Consider the following 16,922-nt stretch of genomic DNA (forward strand, 5'->3'; position numbering starts at 1 on the left):
TTTTACGTTATGTGAATTTCACCTTAAATTTTAAAAACCAAATGTGAAAGTTGCAGCACATTAGTCCAGAGTAGAAATAACTGTGTGTTTTCTTCCCGGAGGACGTGTGAAGAATAACCCCATCCCCGACACAGCTGCAATGAATTATCCCATTCTGCGTAAAACCACTGCAGTTGGTTCTGGCAGTTAATGGAAGTGAGCTGGGGTGTTTGCAGTGGGATGTCACGAGCCTTTCAGAGGCGTGGATGAACTTTTATTGTTCAGATGCCACCTGCCCCTGAATTCCTGTTTCCTGCTTTCAGATTGAGAGAAAACAGAAAACTGCAAAAGGTTAGGTACAGTACAGTCCCACCTACGAAGATTTTACAGTGAATATTAATTGTACATGGAAAATACAAGGTCAAAAAAAAGCTTGGGAGTTGCCCAAAAGTCGGGGCAGGGACGCCTCTAGGCAGGGAAGAGAATGGGAATGAGGACTAGGGACATTCTGCTTCTTTTTTTTTAATATTTTATTTATTTATGACAGATACAGAGAGAGAGAGAGAGGCAGAGACACAGGCAGAGGGAGAAGCAGGCTCCATGCACCGGGAGCCTGATGTGGGATTCGATCCCGGGTCTCCAGGATCGCGCCCCGGGCCAAAGGCAGGTGCCAAACCGCTGTGCCACCCAGGGATCCCCATTCTGCTTCTTAATACAACACTCTGAAACATGTTAAAAATGCTGTCACTTGATCTAGATGGTGGTACCTAGGCGTGTCATACACTGAGAGTGTAAAACTGATGGTGGCCATGGTGCTGCTGGTGGAGGTGCTGGTGATGCTCGTGGTGATGATGCTCGTGGTCACAGCGCTCCCGGTGATGGTGAAGGTGATGGTGAAGGATGTCCCCAGGAGAGACCCCCTGAGGTTTGGCTGCTGCAGAGCCCCCTTGGTTAGCTCTGAGCCCACCCCACCACCACCCCCCCACCCCCGCCCCGCTGCTCGTTTGTGGATGGGGCTGACGGCTTCAGGAGGGAGGTGGGGCTCCTGACCGCCGCGCTTCCCAGGGACAGAGGGAGCAGTCGGCTTGGACACTGTTGGGCGTTGTGCTCCCTCCTGGGACTCGGTGAGCACAGTGGCATTGCGGGAGGGCCCGCGGGGGACGTCCGAGGGCCGCAGGTCCACCCTCCCTGCGCACTGACTCCTCTGCAGACCGCGGAGCGGCCCTCGGGACTCTGTCAGCAGCCCCTTCACTCAGAACGTGGGGTTTCGCAGCCCTGGAATCAGACCCTTTCCCACGGGTCACCGAGCCCGAGCGGTCCCATTGGGACAGCCTCCCCCACGGGGAGCCCCAGGAGGCGGGCCCACCGGCCTTCCCCAGGGGCCCACAGGAGCCTTTCCGAGAAAAGACAGTGTTTTGTGTTCTTGAAATATCTCCCGCCTCGCTCACTTCAGCTTTCTGGGCTTGCACACTCTGCCAAGGGAGCACTCCACACCATACGTGCCTGCGCGGATGCCGGAGGCTCTCCACTGATTAACGGGGGGGCCCCCAGCTGGAGGCCTGTGTATATTTTAGTTGTTTGGAACCAGGACTGGGGAGTCCGCAGCTTCTGAAACGGAAAGCAAGGAATGACGTTAGCAGTAGCACCAGGGGAAGGGTCTCCCAGGAAAATGCAGGGGCCCTCACCTCTGTAGAGGGGTCCTGGGGAGGTGGCAGGGCGGCCAGGGAGGGGTGGCCCTGCTGGGACCTTCCTCCCAGGCATGTGCCCTTAGCTGCGGGCAGTGCCTGGAGCCCATGGGCCTGACTGAGTTTGGGGGGGCCTGCAGCCGTTTCTGCCCGAGGGGGGGCTCCTCAGGCAGCCTTGGCCTGGACTCTGTCGGGGCTCGCTTCCTCCATCCCCTGGTCCTGCTCACCCCTTTATCTTTCTCACGCAGGATTGGAGGGGCCGTGATAGAATGTGCCTCTTTGACAGGTCTGTGGCCCAGCTGGATGGACACCTGTAAAGAGACTCACGAAGCCAGATTTCTGTCCGTGGAACCTCGTTTTCCATGCAGTTTAGTCATGCAATTGGAAGTGAGTTCTTTTTTTTTTTTTAATTTTTATTTATTTATGATAGTCACAGAGAGAGAGAGAGAGGCAGAGACACAGGCAGAGGGAGAAGCAGGCTCCATGCACCGGGAGCCTGATGTGGGATTCGATCCTGGGTCTCCAGGATCACGCCCTGGGCCAAAGGCAGGCGCCAAACCGCTGCGCCACCCAGGGATCCCTGGAAGTGAGTTCTTACAGGAAAACTGTTATTTCAAAACATGATGAACCCAAAAGCAAAACATTGAAGTCACATTAGTGGAAAGTGGGGATTTTATAATTATAATTTATGATTTAACGGTCCACCAAGTGAATCACAGGCGGCAGAGTCACTCTGCACGGAACACAGTAGGTTTAGGGGTGGAGTCCCCACAACCCCTGAGGACGGAAGCATCCCCTGAATTCCCGTTTCCTGCAGGAGCCCTGGCCCCACGCGCCCTCCCTCGGCTCTGGACTGAGCAGTGAGCCCCCCTCTGTGCATGCCCAGGTGCTCTCAGGTCCAGGTCGGGTCACCATGTAGAAGAGGAAGGTTCTCGGTGTCCCCCACCTACAAGGGGCCATCTCTGGCCACCAGCATCTCCAGGCCTCTCCCTACCTCCCTCTCCCCACCCTTGATCCCTGTCCCCCACACTCAGGGGGGACACACATCAGTGGGGAAGGGGACAGCCCAGCCCCTTCCCCACTGTCTGTAGGGTGTCCCCAGCATGCACACTGGATGCCCACTTGCCCTTCCCTCGTGGTGCGAATGGAGAGAGGGCCATGGACTGTGTGGCAGGTGGCTCTGCAGGACGTCCTGATGGGCCCAAGGGTGCTCAGAGGAGGGCAGGGAGCCGACCTGTGCTTGGTGATGACTGTCCTTGGTCATTTGTACATCCCAGTCTGTGGCCGTGGGGCCTCAGGGCGCAGGGCTCAGGCCTCAGGCCCACCAGCTGGCCAAGGGCTGTGTTCCTGGAGGCTTCCTTCTGTGACCCAGACATGCGTGGGGTTCCGGGGTTATGGGGATGTATGGACCAAGGCAGCAGATAAGGCCAAACATGACAAGGCCCATCAGACTGAGTCACCTGCTCATGGAGGTGAGATAAGACGCGTCTGTGAGTCCCCTTGGCCAAGAGATGCGGTGGGGTGACACAGATGCTCCTGTACCAAGACCCGCGGGTTAAGGGTCTCCATCTGTCAGTGAGAAGTGGGGAGTGCTGCTCAGAGGGGCCAGGCTCCCTGAAAATGATGGAGCCATCTGGAAAACACCTGACAGTAAGGATGGTTAGGACTTTTCAGAGATAAAGGAAAGAATAGCACCCATAGAAGGAGCAGGAAATCATTAAACCAGACACAGTCCCATTCCAAGAGGTGGCACAGCCGGAGGGTCACAGATGGACGGAGCGTGGCATGTACACACGTACACACGAGAGAATGTTATTCGGCAGTGAAAAGGAGGGCGATTCAGACGCGAACCACACGGCGGATGAACCTTGAGGCCGTTACACTGAAGGGAAAGAAGCCCGGAGCTGAAGGACACTGTTCTGTATGACAGCGGGGCCCGAGGTCCCAGGGGCGCGACACCTCAGAGACAGGAGGTGCGCGGGTGGAGAAGATTTGAGGGACAGGATTTCAGTTTGGGAAGAGAAGAAACTTCCGGAGATGGTGACGGTTGCACAGTGTGAGTCATTAGTGGCACCGGCTCCTCGCCCCTCAGTCGCCCCCACTGTCCCCCGCATCACGCACACACGGACTCGGAGGGAGACGCTCAGGGGCGACGGCAGGAGACGGTGCCTCGTCCTGCCCCGACGGAGCACCCGGGGCTCCCACTCTCCTGCCCCGACCTGTCCTGCGCTCCCCGCGCCCCGACCGCACCCCGCGGCCCCAAGGCCTGGCGTCCGGGCCCGCTTTCTCCCCCGCTGACCCCCGCTCCCCGCCCCTCCCTCCAGCACGGCCCCCACCTCCCCGCCCCCCCACACCTCCCAGCTGTCTAGCACCTTCCCCTCCCTCCCCCCCCGCCCCCACGCCGCACCCCTCCAGCACCGCCCCACTCCCGCCCCGCGCTCCCCCGCCCCCACGCCGCCCCCTCCAGCGCCCCCTCTGCCCCGGGTTATTAATACCCGCCCCGCGCATTCTCAGCTGGCGGCCGGGCAGGTGGCGGCGACCGGGGAGCGGGGAGCGGGGAGCGGGGAGCGGGGAGCCGGGAGCGCAGCCTTCCTGGCGGGACCGCGGCGGGCGCCCCTCCGCCGACCCAGGAGCCCCCCCGCCCCGCCCAGCGCTCGGGGACCCGCACGGCGACCCGGGGCTCAGGGTGGACCCCACGCCGCTGAGTCCGGTGAGCGCGGCGCCGTGGCGAGTGCGGCGGCCGGGGCTGGGGCGGGAGTGTCCTGGGGTGACAGGGCGTTGGCGCATCGGGGTGTCCAGGCATCGAGGTGTCAGGGCGCTGGGGTGTCGCGGCGCCGTCCCGCTGGCCCCTTGGAAGCCGCAGGTGGCAGGGGACTCCGCGGGGCTCCGCATCCCTGGTGGTCACCCCCCAGGCCCACGGCCCTCGGCAGCCCCAGGGGACCCCTGGCCGGGCACCTGACCGGAGGCTGGGCCGGTCCCCTCTGCACGCGGGGTCGGTCCGCAGGGTGGGACCTGTTACTACAGACGCTGGGCGTGCAGAGCAAGAAAACCCGAAACCGTCGCGGTCCCTGGACGCTGGGAGGTGGGGGGACACAGGCGCCTCTCCTCCGTGGTTCGGTACCCCACGTTTGGGGGCTTTTTTCGTTTCTTGTGAGGATAATCTTCATCCAGGAAGCACAGACCCTAAGTATGGTGTCCGTGCCCAGGAACCTCAACTCAGGTCAGGACGCACTTCGGTCCCCTCCCGAGGGCTCCCCAGTGCCCCAAGCCCTGCTCTGACCCCTGGCGCTGCTGTCCTGCCTGGGCGGCAGCCCCACCACCCAGCGGCAGCCCCATCTCCGAGACCACCCGGCGGTGTCCTCGGGGCTCCTCACTCAGTCGCTGGTCTGCATGATCATCCAAGTCAGGGACTGAAGCGACACGTCCCTCCTCCGCTCATTGCAACCTTTGTGGAGACGTCAGTGTTTATCCGTGCGGCTATTTACGGACATTTGGGTTGTCCCAGCTCCCGGATACCAGGACTAGGCTGCCTGTCAACCTTCTGGCTGCTGTTTTGGGGACAATGGCACTTGATCTCTTGGGGTCCCAGTGGGAATGTGCGGGGAAGGGGGCTGTTCCACCAAGGCCGGCACCACGCTGCTTTCGGTCACACACAGAAGGGGCTGCTCGGTGTCACACTCCCACCCGCCGCTGCGGGGGCCTGGCACAGGCATCTGCCCTTCTGACTCTGCCGCCACCGAGGGAGCGGTGGTCTTCACCTTAGTGACCCTGATGACTAAGGATCCAAGCTGCTCTCGGTGCGCCGCTCAGACCTTCGGATCTCCTCTTTTGAGAAGGTCTGTCCAGATCTCCCCGCCCACAAGTGGTTAGACTGTGTTAATGTACAGCTCTTTCCTTTATTTTGGTTACTAGTTCTTTGTCCTCTAGTAATCTTTTCCCGGGGTGTGATTTACATTTTTACTCTCCTTGTGAGGTCCCTAATTTTAACAAAGTCTGTTTGATTGGTCTTTACCTTTTTGGCAAGCGTTTCCTGTTCTTTTGTGAGAAAACTTTGCCTGTCTGTGGTCTTGCAGGTATTCTATGTTTCTTCCAGAAGCTTGACTGATGGATTGATTTAACCTATTATATGCAGATCCACAGTCCACCTCAAATTATTTCTGTGTATGGCATGACCAAGGCTCGTGTCCCCATGTGAACAGAGAGAGATTACAAACACTTTCCCTTTTTCACCACTAGTTTTTTTTCTATTTGAACTTTAAAAATCGGTGGATGTTACTTCTGCAATCTAAACAAAACATTTGGGCAGCCCAGGTGGCTCAGCGGTTTAGCACCGTCTTCAGCCCAGGGCGTGATCCTGGAGGCCTGGGATTGAGTCCCGCATCGGGCTCCCTGCATGGAGCCTGTTTCTCCCTCTGCCTGTGTCTCTGCCTCTCTTTCTCTGTGTCTCTATGAATAAATAAATAAAATCTTAAAACACACACACACACACACACACACACACTTTTTTTTTTTTTTAAATGCAGAAGAAATAATTGGGAGAAAGGACGCTGGAGTCAGTATGGCCCTCTGCAGGTCCCCCAGCCCAGTTGGGACTGTGCCCTCACACAGCCTCTTGGGTGTGGGAGGGGGTATCTGAGCTGATCTTTATTTTTTATTTTTTAAAAAATATTTTAGTGCAGCCTGGGTGGCTCAGCAGTTTAGCGCTGCCTTCAGTCCAGGGCATGATCCTGGGGACACGGGATTGAGTCCCACATCGGGCTCCAGCATGGAGCCTGCTTCCCCCTCTGCCTGTGTCTCTGCCTGTCTCTCTCTCCTCTCTGTATATTCTCATGAATAAATAAATAAAATCTTTTAAAATTTTTATTTATTTATTCTTGGGAGACACAGACAGAGGCAGAGACATAGGTACAGGAAGAAGCAGGCTCCATGCGGGGAGCCCGATGTGGGACTCGATCCCGGGACCCCGGGGTCACAGCCTGAGCCGGAGGCAGACGCCCCACCGCTGAGGCCCCCGGGCGTCCCTGAGCTGATCTTTATTTTTTTTTAACTTTTTTTTTTTAATTTTTATTTATTCATGATAGGCACACAGTGAGAGAGAGAGGCAGAGACACAGGCAGAGGGAGAAGCAGGCTCCATGCACCGGGAGCCTGACGTGGGATTCGATCCCGGATCTCCAGGATCGCGCCCTGGGCCAAAGGCAGGCGCCAAACCGCTGCGCCACCCAGGGATCCCCCTGAGCTGATCTTTAAAGCGCATGTTCTTCTGTTGCCCGCAGATGCCACCGCCCCACCCAGAGGAGCAGCACGCCCAGCACCAAGCCCAGCGTGAGGCGGCACAGATGGCACTGAGCCCCGAGCCAGCGAGCGGGTTCCCCGTGCTGGCTGCAACGGGCAGCACCATCCCCGAGCTGTCGGGCGCCCCCGATGCCTCCCACAATGGCTCATGGGCCAGCCCGGCGGAGCCCAGCTCCCTGGAGGACCTGGTGGCCACCGGTGCCATCGGCGCAGTGCTCTCAGCCATGGGCGTGGTGGGCGTGGCAGGCAACGCGTACACGCTGGTGGTCATGTGCCGCTTCCTGCACACCTCGGCCTCCATGTATGTGTACGTCATCAACCTGGCGCTGGCTGACCTCCTGTACCTGCTCAGCATCCCCTTCATCGTGGCCACCTATGTCACCAAGGAGTGGCACTTTGGCGACGTGGGCTGCCGCGTCCTCTTCAGCCTGGACTTCCTGACCATGCACGCCAGCATCTTCACGCTGACCGTCATGAGCAGTGAGCGCTACGCCGCGGTGCTGAGGCCGCTGGACACGGCGCAGCGCTCCAAGGGCTACCGCAAGGTCCTAGCACTGGGCACGTGGCTGCTGGCGCTGCTGCTGGCGCTGCCCATGATGCTGGTCATCCGGCTGGTCCACAGGGGCCACAAGAGCCTCTGCCTGCCGGTCTGGGGCCAGCGTGCCCACCGTGCCTACCTAACGCTGCTCTTCGGGACCAGCATCGTGGGGCCCGGCGTGGTCATCGGGCTGCTGTACGTGCGCCTGGCGCGGGCCTACTGGCTGTCCCAGCGGGCCTCCTTCGCTCAGACGCGGCGGCTGCCCAACCCCAGGGTGCTCTACCTCATCCTGGGCATCGTGCTGCTCTTCTGGGCCTGCTTCCTGCCCTTCTGGCTGTGGCAGCTCCTCGCCCAGTACCGGGGGGCCCAGCCGCTCACGCCCCGCATGGCGCGCATCGTCAACTACCTGACCACCTGCCTCACCTACGGCAACAGCTGCGTCAACCCCTTCCTCTACACGCTGCTCACCAAGAACTACCGCGAGTACCGCCAGCGCTCGCTGCGCGCCAGGGCCGCCCGTGGGCCCGTGCACGCGGGCCACTTCCCGCGGTGCCGTGTCCGCTTCCACCGTGGCTCCGGTCACTCGCTGTCCTCCAGTGGCCAGCAGGCCACGGAGACCGCCGCCACGTCCCAGGCGGCCCCAACAGTGCTGTGTGCCTGAGGGGCCCGGGCCCCACGTGACACTGGGGTCCGAGGTCTGAGGTGGCTGGAGTCCCGCAGTGAAGGGTCCCAGAATGCAGGCTGCCCTTCGAGCCCCTCCTAGCCCATCAGCCCCCCGTTACTTAGTCTTTTTCCAGAAACTTCCCTGCTCTCCTTTCTGCATCAAAAGGAGCATCAGCCTCAGCAGCCCGGAAGCCCCACAGCTGGGCCCTTGAGGAGGGTCCGTGGGAGGCTCAGGCCCAGAACCAGCTCCTGAAGATCACGGCACACACAGTCTTCACCACCCACAGCAGTAGATGTGCATGCCTGCTGCCACCCATGGCGGCACGCTCCCCTCCTGGCTGTGGCACCCATAACCGCCCCTGCTCCTGACCTCCCCAGCTCCCGCATGGCTCTTCTGTTCTGGGCGCATTAGCATTAGAACAATAAAGCCTGAGCTCTGCGCGCCCCTGTCCCGCCTCAGCAGTGGGGATGGGATGTCGAGCCAAGCGGTGGGGAGATGAGGAAGGGCACGAGGAGGCAGGAGGAGGAGCATTGGGTGGCTGGGAGGACGCGAATAACCTTGGAGGCTGGTCCAACTGTCCTGACCTGGTGGGCAGGTGCCATCCAGCCTGCACCAGACCCTACGGTGTGGGGCCTGAAACCTTGTGAGCAAGATAGGGGAAGACCAGCCCCACCTTGCTCAGGGAAGAGGGGGCAACTGGGCGATGGTGCAGTGGGGCAGGAACTGGGGGTGCTGAGATCACACCCCTTCATGGCACAGGGCTTTGTCTCATGTCTCCTGGGAACACGGAGGCCACCAGACTGCCCTTAGCCCCGGAGAAGGGTTTTAGGCCTCTCCCTGCCCCACCAGCCTGTGCACTCTGTACTGAGGCCCGGCCCCCACCCCTAGGCCGGTCTCAGCCTCGGCTGCAAGTCAGACTGAGAACCATCCAGGCCCCACCAGGATCCTAACGCGTGGGCCCGTAGAGAGCTGCTGCCCCTGCCAGTGGCCCCTAAATGTGGGGTCTGGAGCTGTCGGTCCCACTTAAGACCCCAAATGCTTTTGGAAGGGAATGGCCTGAAGTGTGTACCTTGACCAACACCCGGGGTCTCTGCTTCCCACATCCTGATTTTAGGATGTGCTAAAAAGCCCCCAGCTTTGGAGACCAGAACTCACCTCCCAAAGTGTCCCTGGAGCCCCTGTTCATCTGCATGTGAGAATGTTTTTTGCACCATATCTTGGAGTGATACTAAGGAAGTTACATTTTTAAAATATTTTTAAATTAAAAGAGATTTTTTTAAGGTTTTTATTTATTCATAAGAGACACAGAGAGAGGCTGAGGGAGAAGTAGGCTCCCTATGGGGAGCCTGATGTGGAACTTGATCCTCGGACTCCGAGGTCACGCCCTCAGTGGAAGGCAGATGCTCAACCACTGAGCCACCCAGGCGTCCCTTTTTTTTTTTTTTTTAAATATTTTATTTATTTATTCATGAGAGACAGAGAGAGAGGCAGAGGGAGAAGCAGGCTTCATACAGGGAGCCCGACATGGGACTTTATCTCAGGTCCCCAGGATCGGGTCCCCAGGATCACGCCCTGGGCCCAAGGCGGCACTAAGCCACCAGAGCTGCCCGTCCCCTTTTTTTTTTTTTTTAAAGATTTTATTTGAGAGGGAGAGCACAAGCAGGGGAGGGTCAGAGGGAGGAGGAGAAGCAGACTTCCCGCTGAGCAGGGAGCCTGAGGCCGGACTCGATCCCAGGACTGACCTGAGCTGGAGGCAGACTCTTCACCGGGGGAGCCACCCAGGCTCTCTGAAATTTTAAAGTTTTTTTCTAAGGAGCGTCCACGCCCAGCACGGAGCCCAACATGGGCTTGAACCCACGACCCTGAAACCGAGACCTGAGGTGAGAGGGTGAGTCAGACGCCCAACCACCCGAGCCACCCAGAAGCTCCAGGGAGTTACTTTGCCAAGGTGAGGGCAGCAGCAGGGGTGTCTGGGGGAGCCCGACTCCCCGTGGGAGGCAGGGCACAGCCTCGGGCCGGGCCGGGTGGAGGCTCAGGTAGGTGCAGGGCAGCAAGTTTCAGGGGCCACAGCCCCAGGGCGCAGGGAGGCCGAGCCAGGACCCGCGAGTCCCCCCACAGGGCCAAGCGGAGGAGGATGTGCCTTCCCACGGGCGCACCTGGGCCAGATGGAAACACAACCTGCGGACCCGGGCCGCGTGGACCCGCCTTGCCTCGGCCCAGCCGGGTGGGGACGCCTGTCTGTGCGTGGCTGCAGGTCCCAGTGCCCCGGGCCAGGCCCGCTCCGGCCGCCTCACCGCCCACACCCTGAGGACCTCGGGCAGCAGGCAAGCTCAGCAGGGCAGGCTCAGCGGAGGTGGGAGGGGGTGAGGGGGTGGGGGGGGGAGGGACCCCCCCCCCGAGGGGATCCCGGGGGGGGGGGGGGCCGACGCTGCAGGGCCGGGGAGGGAGAGCCCCAGGCTGCGTCTCTGGGCCTCCTGCCCGCAGGCTCACGGCTGGTCAGAAAGGAAATCCCTGCTTTGCGGAGGCGCCCCCACTGCCTCCCCGACAGGCCCCACCTGCGGCGTCATCGTCATCCTGCCCCAGTCCCAGGTGACCCGCCCTGGCCCACCCCTCCCTCCTCCCCCATCCCCCCACTGCACCCCGCCCCTCCCTGGCAGACCCCCTCCCCTGTGCTTCAGAGTCGGAGCTGTTAGGCCCGGGGTGCACACAGACTCCCTCTTCTCACACATCGTGGGGGCTCCTGTAGGGCACAGTCAGCCCCATGCGGGTGCAGCCCCCCTTCCCTGGCCCCGCTCACAGCCTCGCCCCAGGGCCCCTCCGTGGAGGCCGGGAGATCCATGGAGGCCTCGTCTGGCCCAAGACCCATGACCTGTGGGACACAGTCGGGCTTCTGGGCCCCCCCAGGCTGCCCTGCCTGCTCCGAGGCCAGGCTGGTTCCTACAAGAGGACCCCTGCCTGCAGCCCCCCGCCACCCCCCAGGGCCCTGAGGCCGCTGAGGGTTCCAGGAGGCCTGAGCCGGGGCAGGAGCTGGAGGGGGCTCGAAGGGCCTGGACCAGAGCGGGCGGGCTGTGGGTGGGGGGTGTCCCAGGGCAAGGGGTCGCCCAGCCGGAGGGTGGGGGGTCCCGGGTGTGAGGGGGGAGTCCCAGGGAGAGGGGTCGCCCAGCTGGAATGTGCAGGGGCCAGAACTGAGCTCCAAGCCCTCAGGGCCGTCCTTGCTCAGGGACAGGGGCACCCACCTGTCAGTTCACAGGGCGGTGCAACCATCACCAACCCAGCCGCCAGCCGGGGTGCCCCAGGGAAGCCAAACCGATAGGCCACCGAGGACACGGGATTTCTTTTCAGGACTGACTGTGCAATCAGGGAGCCCAGGCTGGAGGCTGGGGCGTTCGCGCTGCAGCCTCGGGGGTGGAAGCCCTGCTTTCCTGGGAAACCGCCATGTTTCGCTCTAAGGCTTTCAGCCGAGTGGACGAGGCCACCCCGTGAGGAGTCAGTGGGCCACAGAGGTCCACTCACCCACGTTGTACTGGGGTCAGCACCCTGTTCCTACTTACAGCGGAGTCCTCATTGTGGGGCCACCCGACTGCGGATGTGCCCACGGGTCACAGGCTGTGAGCTGTGGCCGCCTCTTCCCGACCCCGCAGCCTCCCCGCACGTGCTCCCCCTGGGCACGCGCCGTTTCATAATAAAAGAGCAGCTGCTCCGGTGCACTGGCCGCTCGTGACCTTGACAGCCTCTCAGAGGCAAGTGTCTGTGAGGCGGGGCAGGCCTTGTGCACACCAGCTGAGGTTGGCGTCAGGACGGGGCTGCTCAGGGAGGGCTGGGTGGCCGCGGCTGGAGCCTCCCCTCCCGGGCCATGGCGCCTTGGCTTCTGAGCACAGGGAGCCCAGGGGGGTGGGTGGGAAGGGGCCTGCAGGGCCCTCGGGAGGCGGACGGCGCCGCCGTGGCCCTCATCCCCGTGGATCAACTGGACGGGCCAGTTCCCCTGTCCCCTGACCCAGGACAGACTCTGGCCAGGCACGTCCATGGGCCTAGTGTGCCTCAGATCGGGCCAGGAGGCCGTTCAACAGTTCCCAGGGAGGGAGGGCCTTCTCTGTGACCCCCTCATGTTTTCTGGAGCCCAAGGTCACAGGGCTTTGGTTGGGGACTCAGGGACCCAGGCCAGGCCTGCCTCCGCAGGCTCTAGGGTCCATCTGCTGGCTCCTTGCCTGGGCTCTGGGGACACAGGGGACCATGCCCTTTCAGGTGGGGGAAGGTTGGCAATTGTCAGTTGAAATGTGGTATGTTCCCCTTTTCTGGGGAAATTTGATCTAGAGACAAGGCTTCTGGTCACGGGAGCCTCAGGGGTGACCTCCTCCCTGGACAGAAAGGGAGAGCAGGGAGGAGGGGGAGGGGATGGGAGCAGCAGGTGCTCTGAGGCCACAGCACTGGCTGCCGGGAACCCAGCGGACCCTCCGTGTGGGTCCAGCCCCAGCCTCCAGAGCAGCAGGGTCAGCAGTGGAGATGGGGGATCTGGACACAGGCTGATGGGCACAGGACGGCTAAGGGGCACCCAGGGTGATGACAAGCTCCCTAGCTGTTTAAATGCTGTCCACTCCACACTGATCTGCACAGGAGGAAGAACACGAAGGCCAGGCCATCCATGCAGGTGCTCTGGGCTGCTCCTGGGTCTCTAGAAGCTTCCAGGACAGTTTGCAATGTTCACTTTCCTTCTGGACATGCTGAGCCACCCCACCTGCTCTCACCACCCCATCTGGAAAGGAGGGTCTCTGTTCGTGGGGGGGCTCAGGGTGCCTGTGCTCTGGGCCCCGGGGTTTGGGGACAATAGGAGGACTCTCCTCTGCACTTCACGTAGAGGAGTGATGACCACAGCCAGGGGGTTTCCTCCGAGGCATGAGACTGTCCCCCGAGGCCTTGACCGCTCACACAGGGTGGCCCAGGCTCAGAAATGGAACAGCCCAGAGTCCGGGGTCCCCCAGAAAGCGAGGTGTCCAGCACAGGAGGGAGGTTAAGTTCCAGCAGGAGGACCGTGGGCTGCGTCCAGGCAAAGTAAAATCCAGATGGATTCTATGGCAGCTGTGAGTCATAACATCATTAAAACAAGAAAAAACAGGGATCCCTGGGTGGCGCAGCGGTTTGGCGCCTGCCTTTGGCCCAGGGCGCGATCCTGGAGACCCGGGATCGAATCCCACATCGGGCTCCCGGTGCATGGAGCCTGCTTCTCCCTCTGCCTGTGTCTCTGCCTCTCTCTCTCTCTCTGTGACTATCATGAATAAATAAATAAAATCTTAAAAAAAAAAACAAACAATGAATCTATTTTTTTGTTTCTTAAGCAAGCTCCATGCCCAGCACAGAGCCCAACAGGGCTGGAAACTCAGGATGGTGAGACCAAGAGTGGGATGCTCAATGGATGGAAGCGTCCGGGTGCCCCTCCCTAGAATATGCTAGAATATATTTCCAGTATAAGGAATTGGAAGGCTTTTGTAAGCGTGACTTAGAACCCAGAACCCCCGTCCCCCCTCCCGATGGGGCCCTGCCCCCCAGAACTGCGCAGACCCTCCTCACAGGGCCCCAGAAGCAGTGTCCTTGCCACTTGCCTTGACAGGTTTTGCTGCTCTCAGGACTTACCAGCGGGGTCTGGCCGCCGGCTGGTCGTCTGTGTGCTTTCCAGGTTTCCGGGCTATGGTCATCGCTACTTCGTTCCTGTCACTGGGGAGCTGGTGGCTGCACTGCCCCCCATTACCCACTGATGGCTTGTGGGCCCTGTGTTGGCTCATCATCCACAAAGCAACTAGGAGCACTGGTGTGGGGGTCTCTGTGCCCATTTCGCTGCATACACGCAGGCGTGGAACAGCAGGTGCGAGGGGTCCTGTGTCTGTGTCCCCCTGGAGTGGATGGCATTTGGGGCGCATGTGGGCAACGGATTTCTTTTCCCCAAAGGCAACTGAAATCGCTGTGTGAAGCACGGGCTGCCTTCCATTGAACATACCATGAATTCAGACTTCGGTCTGTGGGGCTGGTAGGGCAGGGGGCCGGGGCGGGGGGCCAGGGCGGGGGAGGCCTTTGCAGGTGGGGCATGAGCCCCTCTGGAAGACCCTGGGCAGCGGAGCCACCGGGACAGGGAGCAGCTGGGACCGGGCGATGCCAGGCCTCCAGGCACGTGGCCTACAGGGTGTCACACTCCTGGACGCCCAGCCCCCACCCCCTCACCCTACCTAGTCCCTGGGACAGGCTGTGGGGCCCAATAGGATAGTGGGGAATGAATGAGTGAATGAAGTGTGTTCTTGACGGGGACCGCTGCCTGTCCTCATTTCCTTTGTCCTCTGTACTCCGGGAGGCGGTGGAGGGGCTGTGGGACGGTGGGGACGGTTCAGAGCCCAGCAGAGGTCTCACTCCCTGGTGGCGGGCTGGCGGCGGGCTGGCGGTGGGCCGGGAGCCATGGGATGATGGGTTTACCAGGGACGCGGGCCTGTTCCTGCCCCAGGCTCCAGGCGGCTCCGGCTTGGAGGGACCAGCCCCCCATCACGGATCACCGCCCTGGTGGGGCTGTTTTAGGGGCCCCCACCCCCCAGAGGGTTGCCTGCAGGGGGCTCAGGCCCAGGGACTCCGTGGCACACCGGGACAGCTGCACTTTGGAGGTCATTTATCAACGAGAAACCCACACTTGCGTTCCCCACACTCCTTGTCTTTGCAGGAACCCGTTCTTTGGGAAGGGAGCTGCACCTGAAGCAGTAGACACCACTGTTCACCTGCTGGGGAGACTGTGCTCCCCATGCACACCTCGGTGGGATGGGGAGTGTTGGCATTCGTGTGGGTGGCAGCACAGCGCCTGTGGGGCAATGCGTGGCCCTGTCCAGGAGGGCAGCCTGAACTCACCTCCTTCCACACCTGCACACACTCAGCTGGCTGGGCTTCCTGATCCCGATCCCCTGAAGGGCCAGCCTTGGGGGACAGGACTCTGGGGCTCCCTCATCCCCGGAAGAAAGCGCCCAGGGCTCGTCCCCAGCTGTGGGGCTACATTCCTCAACCGCCAGCCAGGCATGAGAAAGGAGGGGACTCAGCCAGCAGAGGTGGGCGCCCACGTCCCCGTGCAAGGGGGACGGGGGGCCAGAGTCCAGCCTGGGCCCCCAAACACCCACTAACCACCAAACCAGGAATCCAAGAGCCCCAGCGCCAAGGCAGATTTTTCCATTGGAATTCCAGACAGATGACGTGCAGGCAGGGAGCGAGGCTGCCAGCAGCCAGCGCCCCAGACTTGCTCCTTCCAGGCTGGCCGAGGGCCCACCCCACGCGGGGCGAGGGGCCAGTTCTCCCAGGATCGGCTGTCCCCCGAGCTGCCCGGGGCAGGCCCGTAGGCTGGCAGCTCCGACCTGTCCACCCCCCGCCCGCCCCTGCTGCAGAAACCCAGGGCTGGATGCTGAGTGGGGTCGGCGGTCTGTGGCCTGGGGTCCAGCCCCTCCCTGCCCTCCTTCCACGCGTGTGCCCCTGGTCCCCGTGGCCTCCTCGGCCAGCGCACCACTGGGCCCTCTTTCATTACGTGCTTATTCCTGTTCACAGCGGGGAAACCCGGACGCGGGGGTTCCAGGCGGGGGCTGAGCCAGGAGCCCCTGCCCCTCAGCTGCCCTTTGCCCCGGGGGGCCCCAGACGCCCCGCAGCTGGGCCGAAAGCCCAGAGCCCATGTCTCCCCCCAAACCCAGGTGTTAGCGTGAAACTCTGAGGCCGCCCCGAACCTGGGCCTGACTGCAGCGGGGACCTCCGGGTCTGCCCTCGGCCTCCTCAAGCCCGGGGCCGTGGGGGAGCAGAGGCGGACAGTGTGCGTCCCCTACGTGCCAGGCTGGGCAGTCGGCGCCTGGCAGCCGGGAGGCGGCCCTGGGGGTGATTTTAGGGGAGTGAGCAGTGTGCCCACCAGTGTTGGGCTGCGAGGGAGGGGTGCCTGAGCTGCCAGGGAGGGAGGGGTACCAGCTGGGGTCTCAGGGGCCCCGATCCAGGCGTGGGGTCTGGTGTCCCCTCTGAGGGATTATTTGCTCCAAGCCCCTGAACCTGTCTGAGGCGAGGCCAGCCCGCCCTGGACGTGAGGCCTCAGCAGGGCTCTGAGTGAGCAAGGGGGGCAGGAGGGTGGGGGGCAGAGGCGGGGCCCCAAAACAGGGACTCAGGGCTGGCTGTCTACACCTGCTTCTCCTGGACTCAAGATCAAGTAGGAAACTAGCATTTACAGCGTCAATCAGCCCAAAAGGGATGGGCTGTGCCATGGAGGACGCCCCCTCCTCCCCGAGCCTCCAGGGCTAGGCCGCCGGGAGGCAACTGCCCGCGGCCTGGTGGTGCCCGCTGCTCGGCCTCAGTCTGCTACCGCTGCGCGTCTGTCCCACTTCCTCGTTTGCTCCCCGCGTTATAAATACAGCCCGCCCCCCCCCTTATATGTACAGTCCCCCCCTCCCCACACAGAGCTCGCCGGGCTCGTGCAGGGCCTGCGTGGGGTGTGACCCGCGTGGCGTTGGGGATGCCAGGTCAGGCGGGACCCCACGCTGCTGTCAGCGACGTGGCCCGCGGCCCCGCCCAAAGCCACCCATGCACGGGACCTCCACGCCGCGCAGAGTCCACATTCCAAAGTCGGCGCCGCCCCGGCGACAAACGGGGATTTCCAGTCCAGGGCAGGAGCACACGTGGCCCGGCTGGTGTGCGCTGAAGCCTCTGGGCCTTGGGAGGCGGGGGGCCGGCCCCCTAATTCGCTTACGGATGAAGAAATGACTGAAGCGGCAGCAAACCAG

At 61.8% G+C, this 16,922-nt stretch overlaps 1 protein-coding gene across 1 annotated transcript; it reads left to right on the forward strand.

The window, feature by feature from the left end:
- Positions 1-6,961: 6,961 nt before the first annotated feature.
- UTS2R (urotensin 2 receptor) lies at positions 6,962-9,324 on the forward strand. The gene has a single exon (XM_077850485.1). It carries the CDS (start codon positions 7,003-7,005, stop codon positions 8,155-8,157), a length of 1,155 nt encoding a protein of 384 aa, XP_077706611.1. The 5' UTR covers positions 6,962-7,002; the 3' UTR covers positions 8,158-9,324.
- Positions 9,325-16,922: the final 7,598 nt, after the last annotated feature.

The sequence above is a fragment of the Canis aureus genome, chromosome 16, assembly GCF_053574225.1.
Source record: "Canis aureus isolate CA01 chromosome 16, VMU_Caureus_v.1.0, whole genome shotgun sequence".
NCBI classification, from domain to species: domain Eukaryota; kingdom Metazoa; phylum Chordata; class Mammalia; order Carnivora; family Canidae; genus Canis; species Canis aureus.